The following is a 26,687-nucleotide window of genomic DNA, read 5'->3' as shown; positions in this document are numbered from 1 at the left end:
ACCAGACCTTTGTTTATCTTTTGCAGATCTAGTCCATTTGATAAATGAGGTTATAAGATTTTACACCATAAATAGCTCTTCTCTAACCCCGTGGTGGGCACTGTATACACTACAGGCTAATATCAAGCCATATCTCCACAGTAGCATAGTTATTAAATGTTGCCAAAGAGGGAATAAATTACAAAGAGCAAAGTGACATTTTCTGCTACAGGTTGTAATTTTCTTCCCTTTTGTTTATGATGCTGGCTTTGACTTGAACCTTTTGTCACCTCCCACTCAACACCAGGCGGTGTTTAAGAGCTCAGGGACAATAACAGGTTTGTGTTACAGTGTCTGGTCCTGCAGCACGTACCTTGTCGTCAAGTCTGACCCAGCTCACGCTGTGGAGCAGTCTCAGGTGTGCCTGGATTAACCTCAGTCTGCTTATTCTCTGTCACTAATATTCTTACAAACCTTTATCATCTGGGTACTGTGCCGTTGGCAGACAACATTCGTAGTTAATCCCAAAATTTACCAGCCCTATTTTAACAGTGGCTCAGTTCCAAACTCACAGTATAAACTCAGAGGACTGTAGATTGCTTATAAGTTAGCACTCCTGTTAAAAATGTGTATCAACATAAATAACTCTCTTAATGCAGAAAGATCTCTCAAATCTATCTAGGTTCTAAAAAAATAACTTTTAATGTCAGTACATTAATTTATTCTGGGGAGGAAAAAGAAACAAAATCACTTGATTTGTGAGTGCCTAAGAAATTCTAATTAGTTCTTCATATTTTCTTGTTTTAATAAGATATAATGCTGACATGACAGAAAGAATGAACATTCCATTGTAGTCTACTGAACCTGAAATTGTGTGCTTTGGTCAAATCAGACTGAGATGTATTTTGCGACAATAACTTCCAAGTAAACAAACGACATTCAGGTTGATTCAGTTTTGTATCCTTTGTATTTCCAGAACCAGGCATCAGAAGTGTGTTTAAACAAGACTGCCTATTTATAAAATGAGTCTGTATGTAGATCCCCTTCAAGAACAATTTCCTCTCTTCCTGTGATAAGATTCATTGCTTCAGTGTGTCCTTTTGATTATTTCTCTACATTTATCTGATCTAGTGAAAGCCAAAACACAAAACATTGAAGTAATTTGGTAATTAGTCAAAAAAACAAACACACACACACACACACACATACACACACACACACATTCTCTGAGTCCAGCTCTGTTTTGCGTTACTGTGTTTTGCGTTAATGTTTTTATGTTATTTTTTATTTATTTATTTATTTTTTTTTATAAACCAATTAGACAACAATTAGTTGTTGTGGTTAGTTTTGGACTCAATTAGTTTTGTCGTGACTCTTAAGTATGTAATGTGCTGAAAAACATAAAATGAATCCCTCTGATGCTGTGTTGTAATTTTCTTTTTCTGAACCATTTGGGAGTATTTCAGCCGTTGTGTTTAGTCAGCAAAATAAAATTCTTTCAAGGTCATGAGGTGGAAAATCCATTTGACCACATCTCTATCAAGGGGCTTTCATGTGTCGCAGGCTTTAGTTTACCTCATTTTGAAGCAAGGGATTGATGTTTTATCTGATTAAAGCTGTCCAGAAAACTGAATGGATACAATGTGATGATGTCCCAAAGATGTTTTTTCTCTAAAGGGTAGCATTATGTAAAATCTAATTTTTTGAGCTTCAAAAATATAAAATGAAAAAATACAAGTTATTTCCTCGTCAAAAACATACCTAGAGTGTTGCTTCTATTCTTTCATGCAGAATCCATGAATTTTCCCACTCAGCTCCTTCAGACTAGCAGCAGCAGCAGTTAAGCCTGTTGGAAATGGGTGCCTGCTGAGCTTACTGTACACATTACTTCTCAGTCCAATACTTCTAAAACTGGTTGTAAACAGCAAAATGGAATGCCATTGTTGTGATGATGTGCTGAAGGGGGAGTATTGGGAAGAATTGGAGTTTCTTAAAGAGAGAGTCCAAATTTAGTGTGTCAAATTGTGAATCAATTTTTTCTTATGTTTGATATATGCAGTATTTCTATAACAATTGATGGCAACAGTTACTTGATTGTTCTATGAAATGGTGCTATGTGCCTGGAAAATACATAATACTACCCTTTTGAGATAAAAGTTTTCATAAGATATTGATCCTGACCCAAAAGTTGAATTTTCACCTTGACAGTCACCTTTTCTGGATTAATTTGGACCTTTAAAATAAAACCACTTGAGTATTGAAGTGTTTAAGTTCAAATGAGTTCAAATACTCCACACACTTCTTCCAGTGGTGTCTGAATCGATTTGTTGCCAAAAGATCCGTCCAGACAAAAGCGATCAAGTGCCCCTTTTTAGCTGCTACTTTGGAAGTACATTAAATGTTACTGAGCACAGTAAAATCCACACATGCTGAAGTATCCACTTTAACTAAATAGTCCCTCAGTCATAATAGGCCTGTAAAACGCAAACTTAACAATTTCAGCAGTTAACCTTGTGCTTATCCACTCTGGTTGGCTTTATAAAACACCAAACTACTTTATTACAAACTTTTGTGCTGAACTTGGCTATTTGAAATCACATATCAGACAGAGACGTCTGGATCAGTGGGCAGATGAATGGCTCAATGCCAATGTCTACAGGTTCGATATTTCAAGAGAGAGATCACTCCCAACTCAGAGTAAAATCATTACCAGTCAGCTTTATATAGAACGGAAAATTCTACTTTTCAATACTGTAACTACATATTAGACAAACCTTAAAATAAATCCAGATGCTTGAAAAAAAACATCCATCATCAGGATGTTTCATAATAAAAAGGTCATTTATAATAAACCACTTAGTTTCCCAAATGTCATATATAAATAATGAATGTGAATTCCTGTCATTGAATAAATTAATCTTCATGACAGGCTGAATTGAAATGTAGAAAAAGTTTGAAAGTGATATTTATGGTGACCTCCTTGCAGGATGTTTGTATAATTGAGTTAATTGTGAATGACGTCATCATGGGACGAGAAGCAACTCATCACCGCAGGAGTATTTCTGTTTCCATCAGGATGGTTAGGCAGAGCTGTTGTCCACACGTGACTTATCAGATCAGCTACTACCACACTGAGACATAAGCTGGCTGAGGTAGGATGAGCTCTCTCTGTGACTATGCTCATATGGATGGATGTCAAGCTTTATCTAGCCTTATTTTCCACTAGTGGATGGAAGAAAAGTGGGAAGGTGGGAGACTATCTTCTATCAGGCTCCTAAGGCTTTTCATTTAGAATTAGGCAGCTAGTAAGCAAAGTTTGAGCTGGGGATTTCTGGCCTGTGGGAAAGAAGTGAACTTGGTGCATGCTAACTCTCCAGTAGCCGTCCATGACTGTTTCTCAGGAACAGCTTTGATGTTGGTTTGGATGCATCAGTCTGTTCTGTGGTGTCTCACAGTTGTCCCTGAATATGACCTTCTTCTGCCAATCAGGGAGTATTGTGATGCCTAGCAGAATGCAGCCTTCACATTCTTGCCTTATCTCATATCCACATGTGTAACAACAAGCTAAGAATCCAGCTGGCTGTTTTGTAAGTGATATTTGTGCAAGTTCACATATGCCTAAATAGGCAACATTTTTTTATTTATTTATTTTTTTCCTTTGTGCTTAGGCCAAAATGTTTGCATTTATAAAAATGTGTTTCAAATAATTTAGTTGCTTGTCAAATGCTGCATTATTGGGAAATTGTGTTTTTCTTTAATTAAAAAAAAAAAAAACCCAGGAAACTTGGAAGCATAAGTACCTTGTGTTACATTGATTTAAATCTGGCATAATGCCTGCAGATATCAATGCAATGACAAAATATATAATTTGAAATTTAACACCAAAGTATTCGTGGAACATGTTACACTTCTTCAATTACCAATATTTTGATGTACAAAACCCATTGTTATGAGTGTGATATGTTTCAGTAAAGCATAAAATAATGCAGCTGAAGTTTACATTACTGGCTGCAATCTCTTCTCCATCTTTTAATGGTGGCTCCATTCTGCCTGATAGGCTAAAAATTGTTTGTTTTCATTGTTTGTTTGTTTTTTGTTTGTTTTATAATTTTCTGATATACTTTTTTTCATTGTTGTATTGCTCAGCACTACGTAAAACACCTTTTTAACGATGCCAACAAAAAGGCAAGATGTGAAATAGTTTAACCCTTGTGCATGCGAGGACTGAGGCAAACAGAGGACTGTGGCAAATGATACAAGTTTTATGTGTGTGGGGTCGGTTGGACCCCATTTCTAGACACAAGGGTTAAGAGTAATTTAATCCTGAACAGAAACACCTTACCAGATACATTTGTGTTTATTTTTCATGCTTCTACATTTTTGTCCCACCGCCATTTAAATACAATAACTGCAGTTCTCTATGAGAATATGAAAAAGTTACGTTAGTTGTCGTCTGTTATAGTAACAGCTGAGACTGGTAGTAACCATATTGCATGTTACGTTGATTCTGTAACGTCTTGAATCTTTATGTCTGAATAGTTATTTATTTGCAATACTTAATTTGCTTTGTGATGCCATTTCAGGAAAAAGTAGGAATTTTTCCTAAAAAGGTAAAAAATATATTTGAGGCCCCTTAAAGGTACTAAGATCATGTGCAATACTAACACAGACTGACTGTAATAATGCATACCATTGTATAATCTTGGGAAGGTTGAAAAATACCAAAAATAGCTCAGGACAATAAATGCGACTCTTTGTTCCGTGTTGGTACAATAATGATTTCCTTGAAAAAGCCCACAAGTTTCCCAGGGGCCTACAATCAGTCATAGCTCTGGTATTTTGGAGGATTATTAGTAAAGTTCTGAGTCTGTGAGCACTGGAAATAAAGGAGATGGACCTCTGCTGGGAAGCAACCAGAGTAGAGGCTGTAAACAGAGCTGTGAGAAACACAGGCTCACGTCTGGAACCTCTTCTCTCTTCTCTTTCGGGTCAGCAACATGTGCATGCACTCACGTCTTTGTCCGTCACCCCTGGGGTCAGTGGGTTGACGTCATGCCCCTCTCTGTGAGACCGTGTCATCAGAAGTTCATTACAGGCCTTACTTTGGCTTGTCAAACACTGATACTGGAAGCAAATCTGCAGACGAAAGATGAGAAGATCTGCCAGGAAAAACAAGCATTTGCTCTTCTTTATGAGGTAGTATGTGTTTTTTAGGCTTTCTAGTCTTTTTTTCCACAGTTGTTCAGTCTTAACTGGTGTACCAAATCACTAGATCTCCCTCAGATTTTTTATTTTTTTTTCTGAGAACACAAAGTATGAGGGGAAACTGTAGTATTTTGTCCTATAGGTATTTGCCCCTTGCTGATTTAAAGCGTTTTTACATATTTTTGTGACCCTTAAATGTTTTTGATCGTCAAGCAAATTTTTAAATCAGACAAGGACAATACAATACAAACAGCTTTGGAGTGACTATTAGACTTTTTTTGGGGGGGGATAAAAGTCTTTCACATTAGTCTGGCCTTATGCAATGAACGTCTTCCTAACCCTACAAAGTAGTTGTACCACCAATTGCAGTGGTGAAAAGAAGTTGTTTACATTACTCTTGAAATCCCCAGACAAGTTTTGACCCTACAGAGCACCCGTCCCTCACACGGCTCCACCAGACTAGCGGCAGCAGCAACAAGTAAACGTGATGGAAATGCATGTCTGTTGAGCTCTGAAGAACATTTGGCATCAATGGATGTCAGGAAAGAAGCATTGTTGTGATAACAAGATGAAGGGAGAGTTGGACAAGGTTGGAGGTTCTTAAAGAGTCACAAGCCAATTTCAAGGAATCGGATATGGCTATGATGCAAAATCAAGTCAAGTTTGATATGTGCAACATTTTCATAACAACTGAAAGTGATCATGTTTGATTGCGCTACAAAATGCAACTCTGTGCCAATACATGATAACCCTTCATTACCAAAATACAGCAGAAAAGACATTATTCATTATTTACAAGCAAAGTTTTTTTTTTCATTAACAAATCTTTCAGTTCTGAAGCATTCCCACAGGATGACAAACCACCAAACTGTTTGGCTGTCAGTACTGTGTTTTCTTTTACTGAAATGCTGTCTTATGTTGGATATGATGTAACAGACAGAAGTCAGAACATGATTTGTTCATGTTATGAAACATCTTCCTTTTAACTGGTTTCGTAGTTCTACAGGTGGCAGTCAGACAGTAATCAGACATGGGTGCTGCTTGTCCAATTAAACTATAAACGTGTGCTTAATTACAGTTAATTCAGGATTTAAGAAGGAGCAGGGCAGTATTATATTTTCATATAGAACAAGTTATTTTGAGTAGGTATGAATTCAATTACCTTTTGAAAACTGTTTTACTCTGGTAATTTTTGTCAGAATCAGAATGCTTTTATTGTTATTGTACGGAAGCACAACTAAACAGTTTCAGTACAGCCTATCCAAATCTGTCTAATAGTAAATTTAGTTTTATGATCTGATAGGTGTGGCCAAAAAGCAAACACAGAATACATCTGTATGATGAACAATTATTCTTCACCGTACCGTATATCAAGTAGCATGTGCTAGGATGTAAAATTGTCTCTACTTAGCAGTTTCTGAACTCACACTGGCAGCATTTCTGGCATGCAGATACGTAAATTATACATGCACATTTAGAGGGTAATAAATATCTTAGCAGAACAATTTGCTTTGAAAATTAGTGTTGCTTTTGTGTCGTCGTGAGTCATGCCTCGTCTCGTTCGCTCACCCGGCAGGCGCAGACAGCACATTCTGTACCTTTTTTACCTGGCACTGCTGATTACAACATGATCCGAGTTCTCCTTTTTAGGCATATACCTTGTTGATCTAATCTCTTCGCAATCTTGATGTGAGCTTATGGTTGCAACATTGCTGGAATTTAGAAATGGATGGACTTGTGAAATTCAGCGGATGTTGAACACATGCAGACAAGTTCATTGCCTTAATGTTACATTTCACAGACCAACCACAGCTGCTCTCTCAGATATTTAGCCATAACCTCCAGATGGATATTGTAACATGAGTGATTAGATATTTGTGATGTATTTAGCCAAGTCTCTGAGTACACTTAGAGATGTTGCTGTAGTAATGTGAGCTACGGTGCTATAAACACTGGGCTGCAGGGCTGTCGTGAGTTTAGACTTCATAATTAATGTTTTAAGGTCACTGAAAGGGGTGAAAGTGCCTTGGGGAAAGATGTGTCATTCTACAGCAAAAAGCCTGTCAGAGGGCTTCATGTAACGGCTGAGAGCAGGTAAACTCTGTTGGATCGTGACTTTCTCACCCCGACTCATTAGGAGCCTTTGTCTTGCAGAAGGCTCATACAGAAACTTGATTCTCTGTTTGATGATGGATTGTGTGTAATTTTTCTCATTTTGTTCTTTTTCCTTTTCTCCTATGTCACTGTGTGTTTTTGTGTGGGAGTGTGTTTACATGCCCCCTTGGTGTGCTTTTGTGTGTGTATTACCCTTGAGTGTGTAAGATGGGCAGCACGGGTCTGGTTTGAAGTTTGATTGATTGTTATATCAGTGTTGATTATTATTCCTGGGTGGTGGGAATGGATATCCAGCCGTGTGCTCTGCCAGAGGACCGGATCACTTATCACCGGGCTGCCCTCCAGCCATGTCGTAACGCTTAGGCAACCTGATATTGTTGCTGTAATACTCTCATAATGTTATTCTGTGACTTTGTTGTGTGCTCCGTCATGGTCAGGGGGCCAACAAGGATGGTGGATCATGCACCCCCTAAATCTATGGGAATTATGAAGTTTTACCTTTATTCTGAAAAGGAGCTATTCGTTCAGGGATCTTGGTATTTATATTAGGGCTATAACTAATCAAGTACTCTACTGAATCAAGTAGTCAGGTTTATGTGTGCTTCCCTGCAGGCATTAGATACGTAAAACCACATGAAGTATCGAGCAAGAGATTCTGACCTAACGATATCATTCAACACCTAATTTACAAAGACACACAGACAGTCGAACACATTAATACTTGATCTTTCTGTAGTTTTAGCAGCAGATATTTATTCTTTATTTTCATTAGGTTCCATTTTTGGTCATGGTTTCATCTAAGCTGAGAACAGCCGAATATTTTTGCTATAGCATCTGCTGATGCTGTGACTCTTCCTCCATTACTTCCACATTTTCTCATCCTCATCTCTGCATCTTTCTGATTTATTTACTTTTTTCTTTCATCTGTTTTTTTTGTTGTTGTTGTTTTTTAAAACACTGTTGTCCTGACCTTCCTCTCTCTGGGTTGCAGGTTTTCAGAAAACTACAATGGCTGACCGATTCGACTGCGATAACTGCAAAGAATCCCTGTACGGCCGCAAGTACATCCAATCTGATGACAACCCATACTGCATCCCCTGTTACGACAGTCTGTTTTCAAACACCTGTGATGAATGCAAAGAGCTAATTGGCCATGATGCAAGGGTAAGGCTTCCATGCTGGCATGACCAGATGTGTATATAGCAGTGCTACATTGTACATGAAAAAAATTGCACATGAAAAAGGATGTATGAAAAACCTCATGTAAATTTCTTTGCTGTGTCCTTTACATGGCTTCAAAAAACTGCAAACAGGAGTTCTTATGTACTTCTACTAACAGTTGCTTTCTTCTTGCCACTCTTTGTTGAGTGGTTGACTCGTCTCCTACCTGAGCTATTGATCACTACAGCTTCTCCAGAGTTGACATGGTCCTCTTGAATACTACTGTGATAAGTACTTTCCTTGCCCAGCCTGTCAGTTTGGGTTCAGATTCAGCTGTAGCTTAATCCCTTCATTTTCAGATTATGGTCTGAACAGTGCTCTAAGCTGTCCAGAGTGTTTGGGAAATTGTTTTTTTTAACTTAGCTGCTTTAACCTTCTTTACAACTTTCTCCCGTGACCTGCTTGTTGTGTTTGTTGGTTTTCATGGTACTGTTTGTGCACTAATGTTCTCTAATAAATCTCTGAGACTCTCATAGAACAGCTGCACTTGAACTGAGTTTCAGTTGCAGAAAGGTACTAAGTAGGAGACTTCTGAAGGCATTTGCTTGACTGGATGTTATTTAGGAGCAAAGAGTTGCTGAAGACAAATTTTCTTACCATGACTTTTACATTTCTATTTGTTTTTGTAAACCCTCTTCCCAGCTTTGTGGCAATTAGTGTTGGTCTGTTGCATAAAATCCCAATAAAAAAAACATTAAATCTTGTGGTCGTAACCTAACAAAATATGAAAAAAGCTCCAAGGATTTCAGTTCATTTGTAAGGCACTGTAGGTTCGCCTTGTTTCGCTTGGCACTCTGCGCAGAAATCTGGCTGTCACTTTAAAACTCCTCTCTGCTCCTGTTGTAAATATGGGTCCATGTTTACTTTATGTCTTCCTGTCATTCCCTTATTTGGCCCGTTTGATTCCCAAGTTACTGACGGGGAGACTTCATATCTGTGGAGTTTTTACAGCTGTAAAAAATGACTTCCACTCTCTTCATTGTCTCTTTCCCTTTCCGCTTCTAGGAGCTCTTCTACGAGGACAGACATTATCATGAGCATTGTTTCCGTTGTTTCCGCTGTGACCGCTCGCTGGCAGATGAGCCCTTCACCAGCCAGGATGACGCGCTGCTCTGCAACGACTGCTACTGTAACGAGTTCTCCTCCAAATGTGTCGCCTGTGACAAGATCGTCATGCCAGGTGAAGGTGAAAATAGATATAGCAATTGTTTTTTTTTTTTTTGTTTTGTTTTTTTTCCCGCAAATCTGATTAAATTGTTTGGTCTTTTTTTTTTAAACAAGAAAAAGCCATAAATCCATTAAAAAAAAAAGATTTGGGAACTTATGGAAATATTTGTTTTACAATGCATACTTTTATTTTCCCTCATGTACAAAGCCTCATTGTTCCTCCTCTTAAATACCATGTAGTATGCAAACTCGAATGATAGTAGGCAAATGATTTCGGAAAATACAAGAGAGGTATCTAGCTGGGTTCAGCGATGAATGAAAGTAGTTGCATATTAGATGAAACAGAGAGGTGAGAGGAAGAAAATTCAGAAAAAAGGAACAGGAAAAAAAATAATAAACAAGCAGGTGCCAAGGATGAATGTAACCGTTTGTCTCTCTGGATCACTTGTTGTCTATAAACTGAATCCTTGGGTATGGAAGCCTACAAGCAGAACTAATGACAACAGGAGATAAAGAAGTCAGTTATGCAGCACATTGCAGAGCCCAGAACCATTCCACTGCTGTTTATTTAGAAAAGCTCAAGTGGCTCAAATTCAGAGAGACTGCTGATAAAATTTTGTAGAAATTTTATGTCAAACATAGACTCTTCCAGCAATCTTAGGAAAAGTTTGCAGGAAAAGACAGATACCGCAGAAAACAGTCAAACCTTTAGTCATGCTCCTACTGATGTCATTTCACAGAACTGTGATGTTTGCCCTGCTTTTTGGCCATTATTTTGTGCATGCTCTGTTTTTTATGTCTGCACTAGATTTGTGGCATAGATTTCACTGAATACATGAAAACAAAAACACACCCATTAAGTCATGCAACCACAATGAAAAAAAAAAAATCACATCAAGAAAATAATTTCCTAATAAAGCGCTCCAGGGCCTGACCAGATCAAGATCATGTGTCTGAATCAGAGGGTAAACATATTCAGGATTGTATTCCCAAATTAATAAGTGATGTTGATGAATTTGATGACAGTGGATCAGTGCATTCTTTTTCCTGATTTACTCAGAGGGAAACAGACATTGTTAAAATGTGATGTTTTCTTCGGGCCTAAACCCAAAGATAGAAGTAAGGCTGCTGATCGTTAGACATATTTTATATAGCAGCTGTTTATTGAGGTTCAGCAGTTACCTTTATTGTCTTCTTTGTTTCATGGTATTAGATACATCTTATTTAGTAAACATGGGGGTAAAAGAATAACTCTTTGGTTAAAAAAAGAGGTTACTTACTTCTTGTTTAAGACTATCAAGGTGCTGTAGTGTGAACGACCCAAGTTTCTGCTGTGGTATCATTGTTTTATAAGGTGTCAACTTTTAGATTAATTAGATATTTTCTTTCAAAATATGCTGAAAACATGAACACAGAATATTGATTTATGACTTGTTCTGTTTTACTTCAGCAAAACAAAATGAATTCTTGCAGCATTCAGATGTTGTGTGCAGAATCGTTGGTCGCAAACTCATTCAGCATTACCTGTCGCAGCAGGTAATGCTGGAACCCCTTAGCTATCACAACTACATGTTTACTACATGAACTTTTTTTTTTTACTATTGTATTTAAAGTGATTTAACTTCTCCGAGTCACTTCATAATTTGCTCCCCACTGTTAATGTTCTCAAGTTGATATCCAGCCAGGACCCAAAATGTACAACAAGCAGATTCACACCTCCAGCTGACACGAAAGCATAAATGAACTCACAGGGAAGTTGTGAAATCGTCTTTAGCAGAAGCTTTTAACAAGATTATTTGACTGAGCTGCCTAAATGCTCCCATTGTCAGTGATATTCTATTTATCCTGGAGTCAAATCCTCTGACAAATACAGAGACTGTGTTTCCGTCCCTGATCACTACCATCTAAAAACGTATCTCAAGTTTGGAATGTGAAACTATTTACTGCACAGGTTTTTGTGTGTTATTTTTCAAATTAATAAATATGTTTAAATACATAACAATCTAGGAGTATGTCATTTTCTTCTTTTGCACCTCTGAGGAACACTCTGCGGTTGTTGTGAAACTAGATTTTAGACTTTCACGCTGGTCCTTGTTTTTAGCTGCGCACAACAAACAGCTCTATTATCCACCTTGAGCCACAGTGAGTCCTGCATGAGTTTATAATCTGGAAAGACTTTTCCAGGTTATTTTCATGTTTTTGATTAGGGAGCAGTGCGGCACAGAAAGTCTGAAGCACTGAAACGTAAGCAATCTGTGGAAATGTCGGCCCCACATAAACCACTGGATCACAGCATAATAAACTCAACATCCAGGGGATTTACAGGAAGATCAATTGGCTTGCGTCACAGAGGGAAAAACTATTACTTTTTTTTTGTTTAAAGCTTGCTGCCACTTTCTTGCCCTAGAAAAGAACCATGAGTCTGTGGTATTCGTATTCAATCAGAGTATGAAATACAAGGGTTTTTATATGCTGCTGTGCAATCAAGTATCTTATTTCCCATTTTAAGTGAACACCCTGTCATATTTCATTCCTGTCGGTCTCCTTTTTTTGCAGGTACAAGAAAATTGGAGTATGCTGGCTCCACGTGGCACGAGGGCTGCTTCATTTGTCACAGCTGCGAACAGCCGATTGGCTCCAAGTCCTTCATTCCTGACAAGGACGACCACTACTGTGTGCCCTGCTATGAGGAAAAGTTCGCTCCCCGCTGCACGCGCTGTAAAAAGGTCTGTAAATCTGTCAAATATCTACAGTATAACATGGTTTCCATTATATAAGGCAGAGGAAAAACTTTTAAGCTGCAGAAACCCATGTGAGAAATGATCCCACATTTGTTCTGTTAAGGCCCTGGCTAAAGGTGGTGTGACCTATCGGGATGAGCCGTGGCATAAGGAGTGTTTTGTGTGCACAAACTGTAAGACGCAGCTGGCGGGTCAACACTTCACCTCCAGAGATGACAGCCCCTACTGCCTGAAGTGCTTTGGCAGCTTGTATGCCAAGAAGTGTGAGGCCTGCAGCAAACCAATTACAGGCAAGATGAAAGTACTTCACTTCATCCACTTATGTACATTTGTGAAAGTCAAAAACAGTCCCTTAATAATTAAGAAAGCTTTATCAGTTGGTGTGCTGTAGGTTAGAAGAACTTTTTTTGCATGAACTGGGAAAATCTCAGAGATAAACCTTGATTGAGCTTTATGGGGAAAACGTAGGCATTTTTTTTAGTGGCACAAACTGAAAATAAAGTTGCACAAATAGGAATAAAAATAACAGCAACAAAGCCTTGACACAGGACAACTACTTGAATTATTTCCAAAGGTCAGGGCTAAAAGTTTCTACTACTGCAATTGCAGTGAAAGTTTGTTCTTCAAGAAAGTTTGATCTTGACTCAAAGATACTAAGGATAACTTCCCCCCGCTTTTTATCTGCTTATTTAGTTGAAAAGTAAAAAGATTCGATGTTTATATTTTGATTCCAGATAGCACAACAATTTTTCCTCATCTTTCATTAGGGCTTAACATATACTGTGAAGCAGTTGTTCAAATAACATAAAAATTAGAACCCATTCTAGATCTTTTCAAACAGAAAAATGCTTATTTGGCCCAAACTTCACTACGACCAAGTCTGCCTTTGTGCAACTAAACTCATTTAAAAGATCAGTCAGCAATCTCTTAAACCCCAGACTTCTTGTTCTAGGATTTGGAGGAGGGAAGTACATCTCATTTGAAGATCGTCAGTGGCATCAGCCGTGCTTCACCTGCTCCCAGTGCTCCATCTCACTCGTGGGCGCTGGCTTTTTCCCTGATGGCGACAAGATCCTGTGCCGTGACTGCAACAGCAACCTATAAAGCACTTACTTGACCTGATCTCACCATTCCTTTTGTTCTTCAGCAGCTTTTTTAAACAACCCAGATGTACCATGGAGGGTAGCAGGCTAAAAATATTCTGCCTCAGGTCATTTTAACATAAAGACTTTAGTTTCTCAAAAGCCTTGTCGCGTAAGAGGAGCTACGTATGTTAGTGTGCAAAATCGTGATGTTGCAATGTTGTTTGCGTACTTCAGCGAAAGTTAAAGATTGAGTGCCTTATTACCAACATTATTTCTATGTTATTTAGTGTTTAAGTGAAAATCTGCAAATGCTTGCCACTTTGCCAAAAATGTCTTAATTAATATTACTTCAGGGCTCTAAAGAAAAGACAAAGAACACTGATATAGTATAAAAATGGCTGCGGTCTATATTTCAGTTGTATGGTGGAGTTACTATTCTAATGCTCTTATAACTGCAGGTCCATACATTTTGAATGTTGCTTTTTATCACCTTTCTCTTATTGCTTTATTATCTTATGCCTTACCTTATGCATTTTGAACAGGTTACTGTATACAGTGACACAGAAGGAGGTGTGACACTTTTTGTAAAAAGTGGCCAAATATTGGACATACTTTTCCTTAAATTTAAAGTGAAAACATGTAGAAGATTTCTTGGTGTAGGTAGCTTTTGGTTTTCAGGACGTTTCATTTGCACTTTGGAAAAGATGTGCTTTTTTTGCTTTCATTATTTACTGTTATGTGCACATAATTACACAGTTGAAACACATGGCAGAAGCAACAGATCTCTTTTTGCCATGTGTCTGCCTATCTTATTTTACATAAATGTTCAGTTCTGCCTTCTTTTTTTAATATTTTAATGTGTATTTTTATTATCTGTTCACAAAGAGTCAGTATGTTTAACTTTGAAAGAAAATGCAAAACTGTTTTGCATTGCAAAAGTATGCATGCCTTCATTTGCCACTGTTTCATTACTTAATTTGTTGGGTTTGTTATTGTTAGCTACAGTCATGTATGTCAAAAATTACTGTGTTGCATCAAACTATTTGCACTCTTAGCAATTTCTTCTGTTTTTTGTGTTTTGTCACACATTTTAAGTCATTAAGCCAAATTCTTATTTTGGAAAAAGATAGAAAAGGCAGTTTTGACATCATAATTTTATTTATTGAGGTAGAAACTCCATATACCTGGTACACTGTGAAAAGTGGACACTTAACAACTGGCTTTGTAACTCCTGGTAGCAGCAACTGTCACCATGCATTTGCATTAAGAGGCAGTGAGTGTTTCAAGGAATTTTGTCCAACGGTTCTTTGCAGAATTGTTTTATTTCAGCAACATTTGATGGTTTTCCAGCATAAACTTATTTTTTAAGTTAATTCCACAGCATCTCAATTCAATTGAGGGTTTTGACTTGGCCACTCCAAACCTTTCTTATTGCTTTGTTTGTTTTTTGAGCCGTTCAGAGGTGGGCATACTGGGTGGTACAGATTACCATTCTGCTGCATAACCAAAGAGTGCTTTTAAAGTCACAACTTGACAAACTGATGTCCAGACAATTCATGGTTGCATCACTTATTGCTGGTCATCCAGGTCATGAAGCAACAAAGCAGCCTCACCATCACTTTACCACCATGTATGACTGCTTGCGTACTGTTCTTTTTCTTAGACGCTGTTATTTTTATGAAAGATGTAACAGGATGCACATCCTCCAAAGAGTTCTATTTTTGCCTCGCCAATCCACAGAATATTTTCCTAAATGTTTTGGGAAAGAAGATGTTGTTTTTGCGGATGAGATCTGAAAGATCACCAGTGATTTTCACCTTGAAACTTTCCTATTGATACAATTTTCTTAGTGTTAAATAATGAACAAGGAAATTAACTTGGGTAATTGAAGCCACTAACTTTGTATGTTGGCTAGGCTCTTCTGTGATCTTCTGGATGAGTCACCGATGGGCATTTAGAGTAATTCTGGCCATCCAGCCACTTTTCAGAACAATTTCCACCTTTCCATGTTTTATCCATTTATGGATCGTGGGAAGATGGACATCAATGCCTTTGTTTACATTTTGCATTTTGAGCTTTTTTTAATCCTACTTTATGTTGTCGGAGATATTTTATTTATGTGTTTTTATTCTTCATACAGGTCAGGCAGCAATTAAGGCTGGGTGTGGCTAGTGAAATCTAACTTGGCCTTTCCAAAAGTTTTGTTAGTCATAGTAGATTTATAATTACTGAAGGGGGGCTGCTAATCATTTTTAACATAGTTGTGGGTTGGTATGCATAGCTTCTATCCCTTCTAAATGAAATCATTTGGATTTTTTTAATCATTAGTCTGGTAATCTTTCTCTGGCATTAAAATTTGTTTGATGGTTTAAAACTTTCAAGTGTGACAACAACAACAAAAAAAAAACAACAAGAAATCAGTAATGAGGCAAATACACAGCAGCACAGTTATAATATTTGATTATTTCAGCTTTGATGCTGGTGAGTCAGAGTTGTTCCAATACATGTTTGAAGATGAAAAATATGCCATCAAAATGATAATCTTTTTAATTTACTGTAAATCAGTTTGTGATTGTTGTGGATAAATTGTTGCTTCTATTTTTAAAGATCAATTAAATAAAGTGACACTGACTGATTTGTGTTTACAGCTTTCTTATATTTTTAGATGTTGTGGTTATGCTGAAGATCTATTGCTAGACTAAGCCAGCATGGCTTTCTGGTGACTTGTGTTTAAGGCCTAAGCCAAAGAAAACCCCTTTGGAGTGATCAAAATGTCTTTCTAGGAAAGAAAGTGTGTGTGAGTCCAGCTTACGAGAGAGGGGGTTTGAAATTGTGTGTGTGTGTGTGAGAGAAGGTGTTAGAGAAAGCATGCATGTTTAGCAGGAAGTAAAAAGCGAGTGTATTCACACACTTAAGATAATCGTATGTGCAAGTACAAAATACATAACACAAAGAAGCGCATGTGTGTCGTTTTGCCCCTGACTGGACATGAATGCACTCCTGTTTATGCTGAGTCGACTGTTTTCCTGCCTTGATGGAGTGCACATACACCAGATCCACTCTCCTGTCGGCTGTTGGCGAAATGTCCTCCTCCCTGCCTCTGTTTCAGATTTTTTCACCAAAAAAGGAGATGGAAAAGTCATAGCTGCGTGGGGGAGGGCAATGGTGGAGCACAGAGAGAGAAATGAGTGTGGGAGAAAGAGAGGAGAGAGACGGAGAGGGAGGATGTTCACATCTGGAGTTACTCCATGGCACTTTCATCTGGAGGGGGGTCAGCTAACACGCGGCCCCCTCTGGATTTACTAGAAGAAGGGACAAGAGGGGAAATGATGGGCTAACATGAAGGGTCAGAGGCTGAAAATGAACTGTGTCAGACAGGACACACACTCTAAAAGCAACACAATCATGGCGGTGGTTATACAGATCATATGATCGGTCTTAAATGAGGATCTCCTTTTCCATTTTCTCGTTTTTCCATGCTAAATATGTCCAAGACAAAAAATATATATATATCTGATCTTTTTATTGCTAGATTTTCTGTAAGTTGGTCAAATGGTTCAAAGATTCTGTTTTATTCAGCTTCACCAGCTGTTAATCACCACTGTTAATCTAAAATGAATCTATATGGCTCTTATTTAGGATGCGAACATAAAAAGGGAAAACAATGTCTCATAATCAGGTTTATCTATTAAAGCTACCAATGATTAGGTTAGAGTCCTTGTCAAACGGCGTTTTGACTAAAGTACAAAGGGTTGGAGTCCCAGTTGACGGCGTCTCAACTAAAGTTCTACAGCTTTTTATTTCTCTTTCTCACTGTTTACATTTTCATTATGTTTTTCTTTAAATCTCTTTCTCACATGCTGTTTTTATTTTAATTATGTAAAGCACTTTGAAATGCCTTGCTGCTGAAACGTGCTATACAAATAAAATTTGATTGATTAATTGATTGATTGAAAGATCTAATAATCTTAAATTTGTTTAAGATGTTATCACTGAGTAAAATTGTATTAGTGTATTAATAAACAATCCATGTTATACATTCATCAGTATATCAATCAATCAAAAGAAGTGAATTATTTTGTCTTTTCCAGGACTTTCTAACAATTTCAGTCAAATCCAACAGGAAGTGATGTCAGTGTGTCTATATTTAAAAAAAAGGAGTTTAATTTCTTTACCAGTGCTATGATTAGGGGTTAGCAATGGGAAAATGCAGCCTCAATTTTACTGCCAAATATTGTGATACTATTATTTTCAGTTAACTCACATTTTGCGTTCAAATCCCTGTCCGTGTAGTCTTACTGACTTTTGGAATTTTCTCGCCATGCATCTGTAGATTTGAGTACTCCTCCCACAGTCGCAAAACATGACTCTTGGGTCTATAGTTGTCTTCAGGTATGAGTGTGTGCATTCATTGTGGTTTGTCGTGTCTGTGATCTTCCACACATTAAACTTTCACTGATGATTGTAATTGTCACAGCTGCTGCTGAACTGTGACCACTCGCACCTGATCATCACCACCCTGATCTCCAGCTGTTGCCATATAAGAACAGATCTTCCTCCTACACAGCATCAGATTGTTGTGGAAACCCTTAGTGGTAACACCTACAGGTCTGCTGTACATACTAGAGGGATTTGCCTGGTTATTAACCTGTCTGTCTTCCCCCTTCTGTCCTGTTGCCCTTCCTGTCCCCAATCCTGACCTACTCCACCGGATTTGGACCTCTTGGCTTTTGGCCCTCCGTCTGTCTGACCCAGAGATCTGGAACTGCCTGACCTGGATTTGGATTCCCTGGTTCTGACCCTGGCCTATCTCACTGTGAAAAAGCAGAGCCCTCAATAAACACCAGTTCTGAATTCACTGCTCAGTCCCTGCGTCCATCAGTGCCTGAACCATGTTAGTAACTCAATATATTGCAAAACTCTAACAATAATTTATTCCTAGTTAGAGATACTCAACCATCATAATATTTATGAAACTGACCGTAAGTTATTAACACAACCAATCTGTAAATCAACTGTTAATGAAATTTGTAGACAGTATGTTAAAAGGGATTTCCTATTAGAAGTAACTAATAAATCAAACTAACTTACTGCACTTGTAATGACGAGTAAAAAGCAGAGTGTCTAAAGTAATAAGGGAACATTTAGAAGTTTCATTAGCTGAGACTTTAATGGTTATCAGATTGCATCAGACCTTTATAAAACCCTCCATGAAAAGATTTCTGCTCTCATATCAGTTTAGTTCAATGCTTGTCTACTTCTCCTCCCTGCAACAGCATGCATATGATACAAACCCAATATAGTGTGTTATTCAGTTTTTCTGTCTCTCCCTTTTTACTTCAGGCAGTTTTACTCCCATCGTCTCACCCTCCAATAATTTGCACTCACCTGCTGTTTATTGGTTGATGGTTGCCACAGTATTTAATGGGCCCAGCTGGTTTGGTTAAATGCCAGAACATCGTTGCTCTGCTCTGCTGCCGTTCCTCATCGTTCAGCTTTATTGTTCAGGCTTATTTTTGCCACAGTTTTTTTTTTTTTTCACAGTTTCCTTGTTTTGTTTCAGATTTTTTTGAACACGTGAAGGTTTCTAACGTTTGATAATTTCAAATCATAAAACTATATATAGATATTTTAAATTATAAAAAAAATAAAGTAACATTCTTAACTAAGTTTGCTCCTCTAAAAGGAGTTCAAGGTTTTCAGACTGACTTTAGGGCTCATTGTCTTTTCAGTCCCTTAAGAGCACTAATGTCTTACATAATTAGATTAATCTAAACCTCAAACACTTAATGTTTGGATGTTTTAATGACTTTTAATGTTTTGATTAAACTGGAGTTAGTGTTACGGCATCATGTTCAACACACTAAAGTTTAATAAGCTTATCTATCATACATAGACGTGTCTAAATCGAATGAGATTTATGTTATCTGTCCTGAATGGCAGGGAGCCCAGTGGCGCTGATATGATTCTGCAGTCGCATGACATACTTTCTTCATTAAGATATTGAATAAAAGTAATTGTTTCCATTAATAGATGGAGCTTATTATGAAGTGTTTGGTTTCATTCACAAACTATTTCCCCAGGTGGACAACATTCCCAAGCACTCAAACCTCTTTTTACCATGTGAAGAGAAAATATTGTGGAAATTAATTTTATTTCTGACCTTTTGAAATGAAAGATAAACTAATCGCTTCCCTCCTATGCAGAAGGACTATGATAATACATGCAGCTCATTAGAAGATTTTGTGGACAAAATATTTATAATAGTTTTAGGCAAGTGAGGAATACTCCCTTTTTTTTTTTTACTTCATGAAGAAGGTTTCTCAAATCAGTAGCCGCGTTATCAAATCTGTAATTCGCACAGCTCAGGAGTCTTCAAATCCAGGCTTTGAGGGTCGGTGTCCTGAAAGTTTGAGATGTGTTCCTGATCCAGCACACCTGAATCAAATTGCAATGACCTCCTCTGCATGCAGTCATGTTCTCCAGACTCCTGCTATTGACCTCATTATTTGACTCAGGTGTGTTGAAGAAGAGAAACGTCTAAAGGTTGCATGACACCGGATTTTAAGAACTCTAGTATAGATTATATCGGTCCGCACTTGATTGGTTCAGAGTGTTGTATTTCTGTTTGTTCAATTCTAAGGAGATCTTAATGGTATTTCAGGTAGGGATACACAATATATTGGCACCTACATTGGTATTGGATAATATTAGTCTTTTTTTTTTTTTACATATTAGTATCGGTCCAATAAATAAAACTGGGCCAATATGAACAACCAATATTTATTTTTTTTTATTTTGTTGCCGTCTGTTTCTAGTTGGTTCTATTCTCCCAAAAGTAAAATGTTCATATCTGTGTATTCCTACTTTCAGTTTTTAATTAATTTTTTTTTTTTTGTAAACAGATTGATGGTTTCACTCGATTGAAATTTAACTTTATTAGGTCAGACTAGACTGCATCAATCTCTCCTTTAGCCACTAATTTGATCAAATAATGTGGTTGACAGGGAGGGTCAAAGCAATTTAGAATTAACCCACTAAATCACAAGTTTGACATATAGCTATTATTTGAGGAATTTTACATAAAAAAATGAAGGATTTTTGAAAAGAGACTGCCACGTGTCAAACAATAAAACACAAAGTCAGGTTTGTGCATCCTTACTTCCTCTTTCTTTTCTTTGCTGGCCTGTGTATTTTTCAACTTTGTGTTCGGCGTCCACTTAACAAAGTGCTCCGGTCCACCACAGCCACGTCTGTTGCTTAAAACCTCAGTAGACATTGGCTTACCCAAAATGTCAGCGATATTATACTCTTCATGGCAATTTAGCATTTTCATTGTCTTGCTAACTGCATGTTTGCAGCCTGAGGCATTGCATGATGGGGAGAACACAATGTTTAAATCATGGGCAGCTTAGATAATGATATATATATATATATATATATATATATATATATATATATATATATATATATATATATATATATAGAATGTGTATTAGAACACGCCATCAGAGGAATTGACACTCTTATGAGTTCATCAGCAATTTCAAAAACTCCATCTATATGCAGGGCTGACGTGGTTCTGGCGACTTTGGCAGGGTTTGAAGTTGGCCTCTGTGGTTTAGGCCTGGCTTTTGTCCTTTTCATTCACTCCCAGCACAGGTCAAGGAGTTGCGCTTGTGGCAAGGTCTTCAAACTGTTGTAATGCGTGCTCTCAGCAAGAAAACAAATCCTTGTTTTTCCAGAGCTCAGGGTTGGATGTGTGTGCTGCTCAGATCAGATCCAAGTTTCTGTCATTGGTGGCTGTCGGGTCTCTGCATGTTTTTACTGTCATAAATTGTATAGAAATGTGAAAATTACGTGCAAAAGTAGTACATAATTCTTGATTTAATTTTAAACTTTACTTGGAAGATGGAAGTGTGACTGTGAGAAGTATTTCTTCAGCTTTTCTTATCCCTCAGTTGTTAGGTTCTGTTCCTCTCATCTTTAGTCCGACCCCGGAATGTTTTCAGATGAATGTGATTATGTGAGTTAAGTCCCTTCACAACTTCTCCTTAATTTTCTAAAAAAAAAAAAAGAAAGAAAAAATATTATAATCTGGACACTTTTTTAAAAAATGTATCCCTCACTTTTCTACTTTCTTCCTTTTTTAAAAGCACATTTTACACAATATGCTGTCACTGTCTGGTACAGGGAATGGTAGCACAGCCGAAAAGCCAAAATAAAACTCCTGAAAGACTAAGCAAGAGAAAGCCTGTAGAACTACTAATGAAGACAATAAAATGACCTCCTTTGAAACAAACCTTTGAAGAGCCTTATATCTGTGACTCTTTTCATAGCTAATCATGTTATGTTTAAATGCAAATAGAAAAATAAAGGTATTGGAATCTGTTACCTCATGGTAACTGGTTATGCAGTAAATGTCACATTTACACTCCACTTCTGTTCACTTGCATTTTACTCCCACACTCCAAATCGCACATTAGCTGCAAAATGTGTCAGCACACACAGTCTGTTTGTATTGGTGCCATTAACTCTCTCCATGCACATTTTGCACGTTTGTGGAGCTGTATGCGGTTTTGGAACCAAAACGCTATATTGATGTGGAATCAAAGGAAAACTAAAACTAACTGTTTCATGGTTTAAAGCCAGATGACAAAATGGTGAAAGATGAATCAAATCAGCCAAAACTGTTGACAGAAAAGCTTCTGCTTCAGTCGAAATAACATTTGTCCACAATCAGATAAATATCTCAGCATTTGCAGGGTTTACAACATAGAGGTGAACTGAGGGTAAAAAATAAAATTGAAATTTGATGATGCCATCTTTTTTTTTATTTCAAGATGGCTTTCCATTTATATTCCCATGGAGTTGCTCACTCCTGGCAGTTGGTCTGCTTGGTTAGAGCAGTTGCTTTGGAGATAAAATGTTTGGTATGCAAAAAGTTTGAAGAATGGTTGCTGATGATCAGCTGTATTTCAGTGTCTGATGGGTTTAGCTGAAAGACAGACAGAGAGCTTCAAAATTATTGTGAAGTGGTAATCTGGTTCATATGACAAAAAGAAAACCTTTTTCTGTATGTGCTAGCAGAACTGCAGATGGATATGAGATGTTAAATGTATTTTTAGCTATACATAATTACAAATAATATTTTGGAAAAAGTAAAGGCTAAGGCAACACATAAAGATTTTAAATGAGCTGTTTCTTAAAGTTGTGAGAATTTTTCAGGTTTGTGTAAGGTAAGATTTCATGTCCTTAAAATGTTTGGTCAGTAAAACTGCAAGTGCTTAATGACATTATTGGTAAAACAAATCTTGTGACAAACTGATAAGGAATGTGTCACGAAAGTTAGAAAGTAGAAAATGAAAGTCACACATCAATGATAACAGCCAAGCCACCAGAGGAAAGCAAATGTCTCGTTACACTGAGGGGAAGAAAAAAAAAAACATCCTTGTTAAGCATTTACATTTTGATCACTTAAAATATTATAGGAAGAAAAATAATAATGTATTTATAGATTTTTTTCACCATGATTCTACTTAAATACAGACTGACATTTCATGTTAAATCTAATCTTTTTGCCCAGTGTTCCTTCAAATGTAAATAATAATAATAAAAAAATTAAATAAATAAAACATTTGTAATTTGTTTTAGAAATACAAGGTTTTGTTAAGATTTTGGAATGCCTGATTTGGGATGTTGCAAGGTGATTAGATCATTTGTGTCCCAATAGAGCCCTCTGGTGGACATTTCTTTTATTGCAATAATTTTCAAAACTGATCAAAACTAATGTTGAAAAATTAAAAGGTGCGTGGCTTGTTTCAGTTCCAGTCAATTCAATTCTGTCCTTGTTTTTTTTTTTTTTGTTTTTTTTTTTTTTTTGGGTGGGGGCAGGGAGGTTCTTTACCAGGGTCCCAAAAAATGGATGTCAGGTCAGTCACTCCCTCTACTTGCCCTTGAGAGTGTATATCATGTGACTGGTTGTGTCTCATTTATTATGCATGCCCGAAAGAGTGGCTAGCTGTCTAGGAAGAATCCCAACTACTTTTCCTTTGACTGCTTGAAATTAGTAACAACCTTACACAACCTAATTATGAAAAATGAGACCGTTGGTTGGATGAAGTTTCAAAAATAATTTCTCAGCATGAAATATTTACTCCTTTTACTCATCAAGCATAATATTTTCTAAGAAAATATTATTTTTCCTGTTTTGCTGTGATTCTTGTTACTTTAACATTATATTAGGATTAATTTTGTGGCTCTGGTTTGGTCTCAGATGGTGTTCTATAGTTAATTCTTCCTAGTACATCTGTTCTGTATTTAAATATGTTTCTGTTTAGATGTGAGTGGTAATACTATGTTTTTTCCCTCATTGTTCCTATTTTAGTTTAAAGTCTGTCTAGAAACTTTTCCCCCCTGTATTTTATGCTGTATATCTTTCCATGTCTTTTCAATATACCGGACTGCCTCATTTAATAACCCACCTGATTCCTATACTGCAATCACTCCTCCCTTTATTCACTGTTCTTTTCAGCTCTTAGTGGGTCCTTACACCAGCTGGTGTTGTCTTCAGTCCTCACTGCAACTGGACCTTTAGCAAATCCCTGACTCATAATAATTGCATCTTTTTTTTCTTTTTTCTGTTTTTTTTTTTCTCGGTTATCATTCAACTAAAACATGTTTTTGGTCTTTCTTTCTCCTAGAGTTCAAAAAAGTGATCCAACATTGTACTAAACATCTGTTATCACCCATGTTTTTTTTTTTAACAAAAGTTTTGCAATCATCCAAAGCTAGATCTATTTGGATGCATTAGAGGCAGATATTTGTTTCACTCAAAGTAGCCAAATATTTCATCAGTAACATTTATGCTTCACCATAGCAGAGATTACTATGTTTACGCCATAAAGTCATGTTTTCTATCCAATATACACAAACATTTGGATATTCTTCATCTGTCGGAGACTTTTCTCTTGTGATGCTGATATATCCAAAAGGGGGCAGTGTAAATCAAGCTTTGTGGCTTTCTAAAAATGTTAGATTTAAGTCGCAAAAGGGTCTTGACTCCATTTCCAGATTAATTTAGAAGACCAGAAATATGTGGCTGATAAAAAGTCACATATTTGTGACTCATCAAACAGCTGTAATGTCACAGCTTTTGTTTCAATTTGATGAACTTTTTGGTTAATTATAAAATAAGGAGTTTACCTTGTGTTTGGGAAGAAGAGGTTTGTGGAATTATATAGAGATCCATCACATTACAACTCTTTGCAAAAACTTAGAACTACATCCTTTGTCTAATATTAACCGTCTTAAAGGCAATTCCTCCAGGGATTTGGCTAATTAAAGACATTGTTACTTATTCAGCTGTTACTCAAAAAAAAAAACAAAAAAACATCTTGTTTATGTGGCTAAAACTTAATTTGGTATAAGGTGGAGCTAATATGCTGGCACACATAAAATAGGAAAAAAAGGCCTGATGTGACATTGTGAAAAAGACTAATGGACCTGAAATGTGCTTCTTAAAAGAAACAATGGCCTTGGCTTTAAATAACAAAAATGTAACGAAATTCATAAAGAACACTCTAACGTCACTTTTTTGGTTACGCAGGCAGCATTTTTCAACACTCATTGACACAGCCACCTACAGTTTGGAAATATCTGCGGTGCGCACAGGTTTCAACCAGTTAACCTCACCCCCAGTTGAGCTATCACACATGCCGTGATCCATTTCTTGTATTATTCCAGACTCCATTTGGGTTTTGGAAATGTAATAAATTGTGTTCCACCCTCTACACACTCTGGGTAACTGCTGTCAGGATTGCATGTTCCCTACTGACAATGTTGGACCATGATTTTCTGTCTTTTTCCTTGAAATCTCTATGACTGCACCGCGTTAGCAATGACAAACCTCCAGCAATGTTGATGGAGGTTCAGTATCTCTAGATAAAGGGCATGTACTTCGGGACAAATTGCGACTGCTGATTGGTCAGTTACTGAAAGAAACCCTTAGAATAGTTGACAGGTGGCATCATGTCAGCTGCTTTGTCTAGAGGAGAGAGAGGCATAAACACAATAAGACTGAGCAAGGTGTATTGAGGGGGGGTGGGGGGGGGGTAGCTCAGTCAATGCCCCCCTCCAGAATTGTGTCACTGGTAAACAGACCAAATGTCTGATCAATTTCTGTGTGTAAGAAAATGTAATTAGAATTTGTATTTTTATGGAAAGAAGAAACAGAACAAAAAGTTATTGTCAGCAAAGGCTTCAAAAACTGTATAATCTGAGAGTAGGACAAAGTGTCAGAGTATGGAAAGGTGGTCAGCATGTTCCCTTTCACAGCCTGAACTTTTAGCATCATAACTTTAAATATAGCTTATGATAACTTAAGCCACTTTATCTATAAGCTTTATCACAAAGGAAGGTGTAAAGCTGCGATTTTAAAGTAGACAGTTTGTCTTCCTCAAGGACTAAAACTATGAGCTGTTTAAAGGACACAAAGCAGATAGATGAAAGCATTTTACCTTTATTCTTTTTTTAGGAACCACCAGTAAGTGAGAAGTGCTCCGTTGGGAACATATTGATCGATCAGACTAATGATGTATGGTAAAGCTTGATTATTAACATGCAGGGAGGAAAATTTAAAAGTATACTGTGGATTTGTCAGGGAGCCAATGAAATGAATCTAAAATTAGCGAAATCTTTTCTTATCAAAGCTCTTGCAGCAGCATTTAGGATAGGTTCAAGGTTTTTAAGAAACATTTTAGGATTCTTCATAATAAACAATAGTCCAGCTTTGGAGTAACAAATATTTGAAGTAGACATTACTCTGGGCTTAGTCTACAATTATTTTTCTATAACTGGAAAACATTATGATTGTGTCACTTATAAAAACGCAGATTGCCTCTCTTGGCCTGCCCCCAAGTTTTGAATCCCTGGTTTAGATCAAATGTTGCTGTTTAAACACTAAGTTGTGTGTTAAACTTTGTGGTTGAAATGGGACAAAATATAGTAGAGTTACTTCCATATTCACTTTCTAAGATTTTAGATTTGGACAGAACATGGAGATCCCTAAAAGAAAAGATCTTTCAACACAGTTGTTAGAGGTAAATAAGGACAAGAACTTGTTGACCTAAGATGGCCATAAAACTTTTTCTATGGACAAACCAGGACTTGGAGA

The 26,687-nt window shown here is 37.1% G+C and overlaps 1 protein-coding gene across 3 annotated transcripts in view; it reads left to right on the top strand.

The window, feature by feature from the left end:
• Positions 1–16,148, top strand: part of fhl3a (four and a half LIM domains 3a) — a 34,071-nt gene extending 17,923 nt beyond the window's left edge. For 2 of the 3 annotated variants that reach the window (XM_014974462.2, XM_014974464.2), the window contains exons 2-6: positions 8,291–8,463; positions 9,526–9,706; positions 12,244–12,413; positions 12,532–12,718; positions 13,381–16,148. In XM_014974462.2, the coding sequence (XP_014829948.1) occupies positions 8,308–8,463; positions 9,526–9,706; positions 12,244–12,413; positions 12,532–12,718; positions 13,381–13,532 (846 nt within the window). In that variant the 5' untranslated portion in view covers positions 8,291–8,307 and the 3' untranslated portion in view covers positions 13,533–16,148. The remainder of the gene's footprint in view (positions 1–8,290; positions 8,464–9,525; positions 9,707–12,243; positions 12,414–12,531; positions 12,719–13,380) is intronic. The other variant, XM_014974465.2, reaches the window with a different exon arrangement.
• Positions 16,149–26,687: the final 10,539 nt, after the last annotated feature.

Source organism: Poecilia mexicana, unplaced genomic scaffold (genome assembly GCF_051168715.1).
Source record: "Poecilia mexicana isolate PSO_F unplaced genomic scaffold, ASM5116871v1 scaffold_16, whole genome shotgun sequence".
NCBI lineage: Eukaryota > Metazoa > Chordata > Actinopteri > Cyprinodontiformes > Poeciliidae > Poecilia > Poecilia mexicana.
The sequence above is the reverse complement of the archived record's forward strand: the minus strand, read 5'-3'. Positions and strand labels throughout refer to the sequence as shown.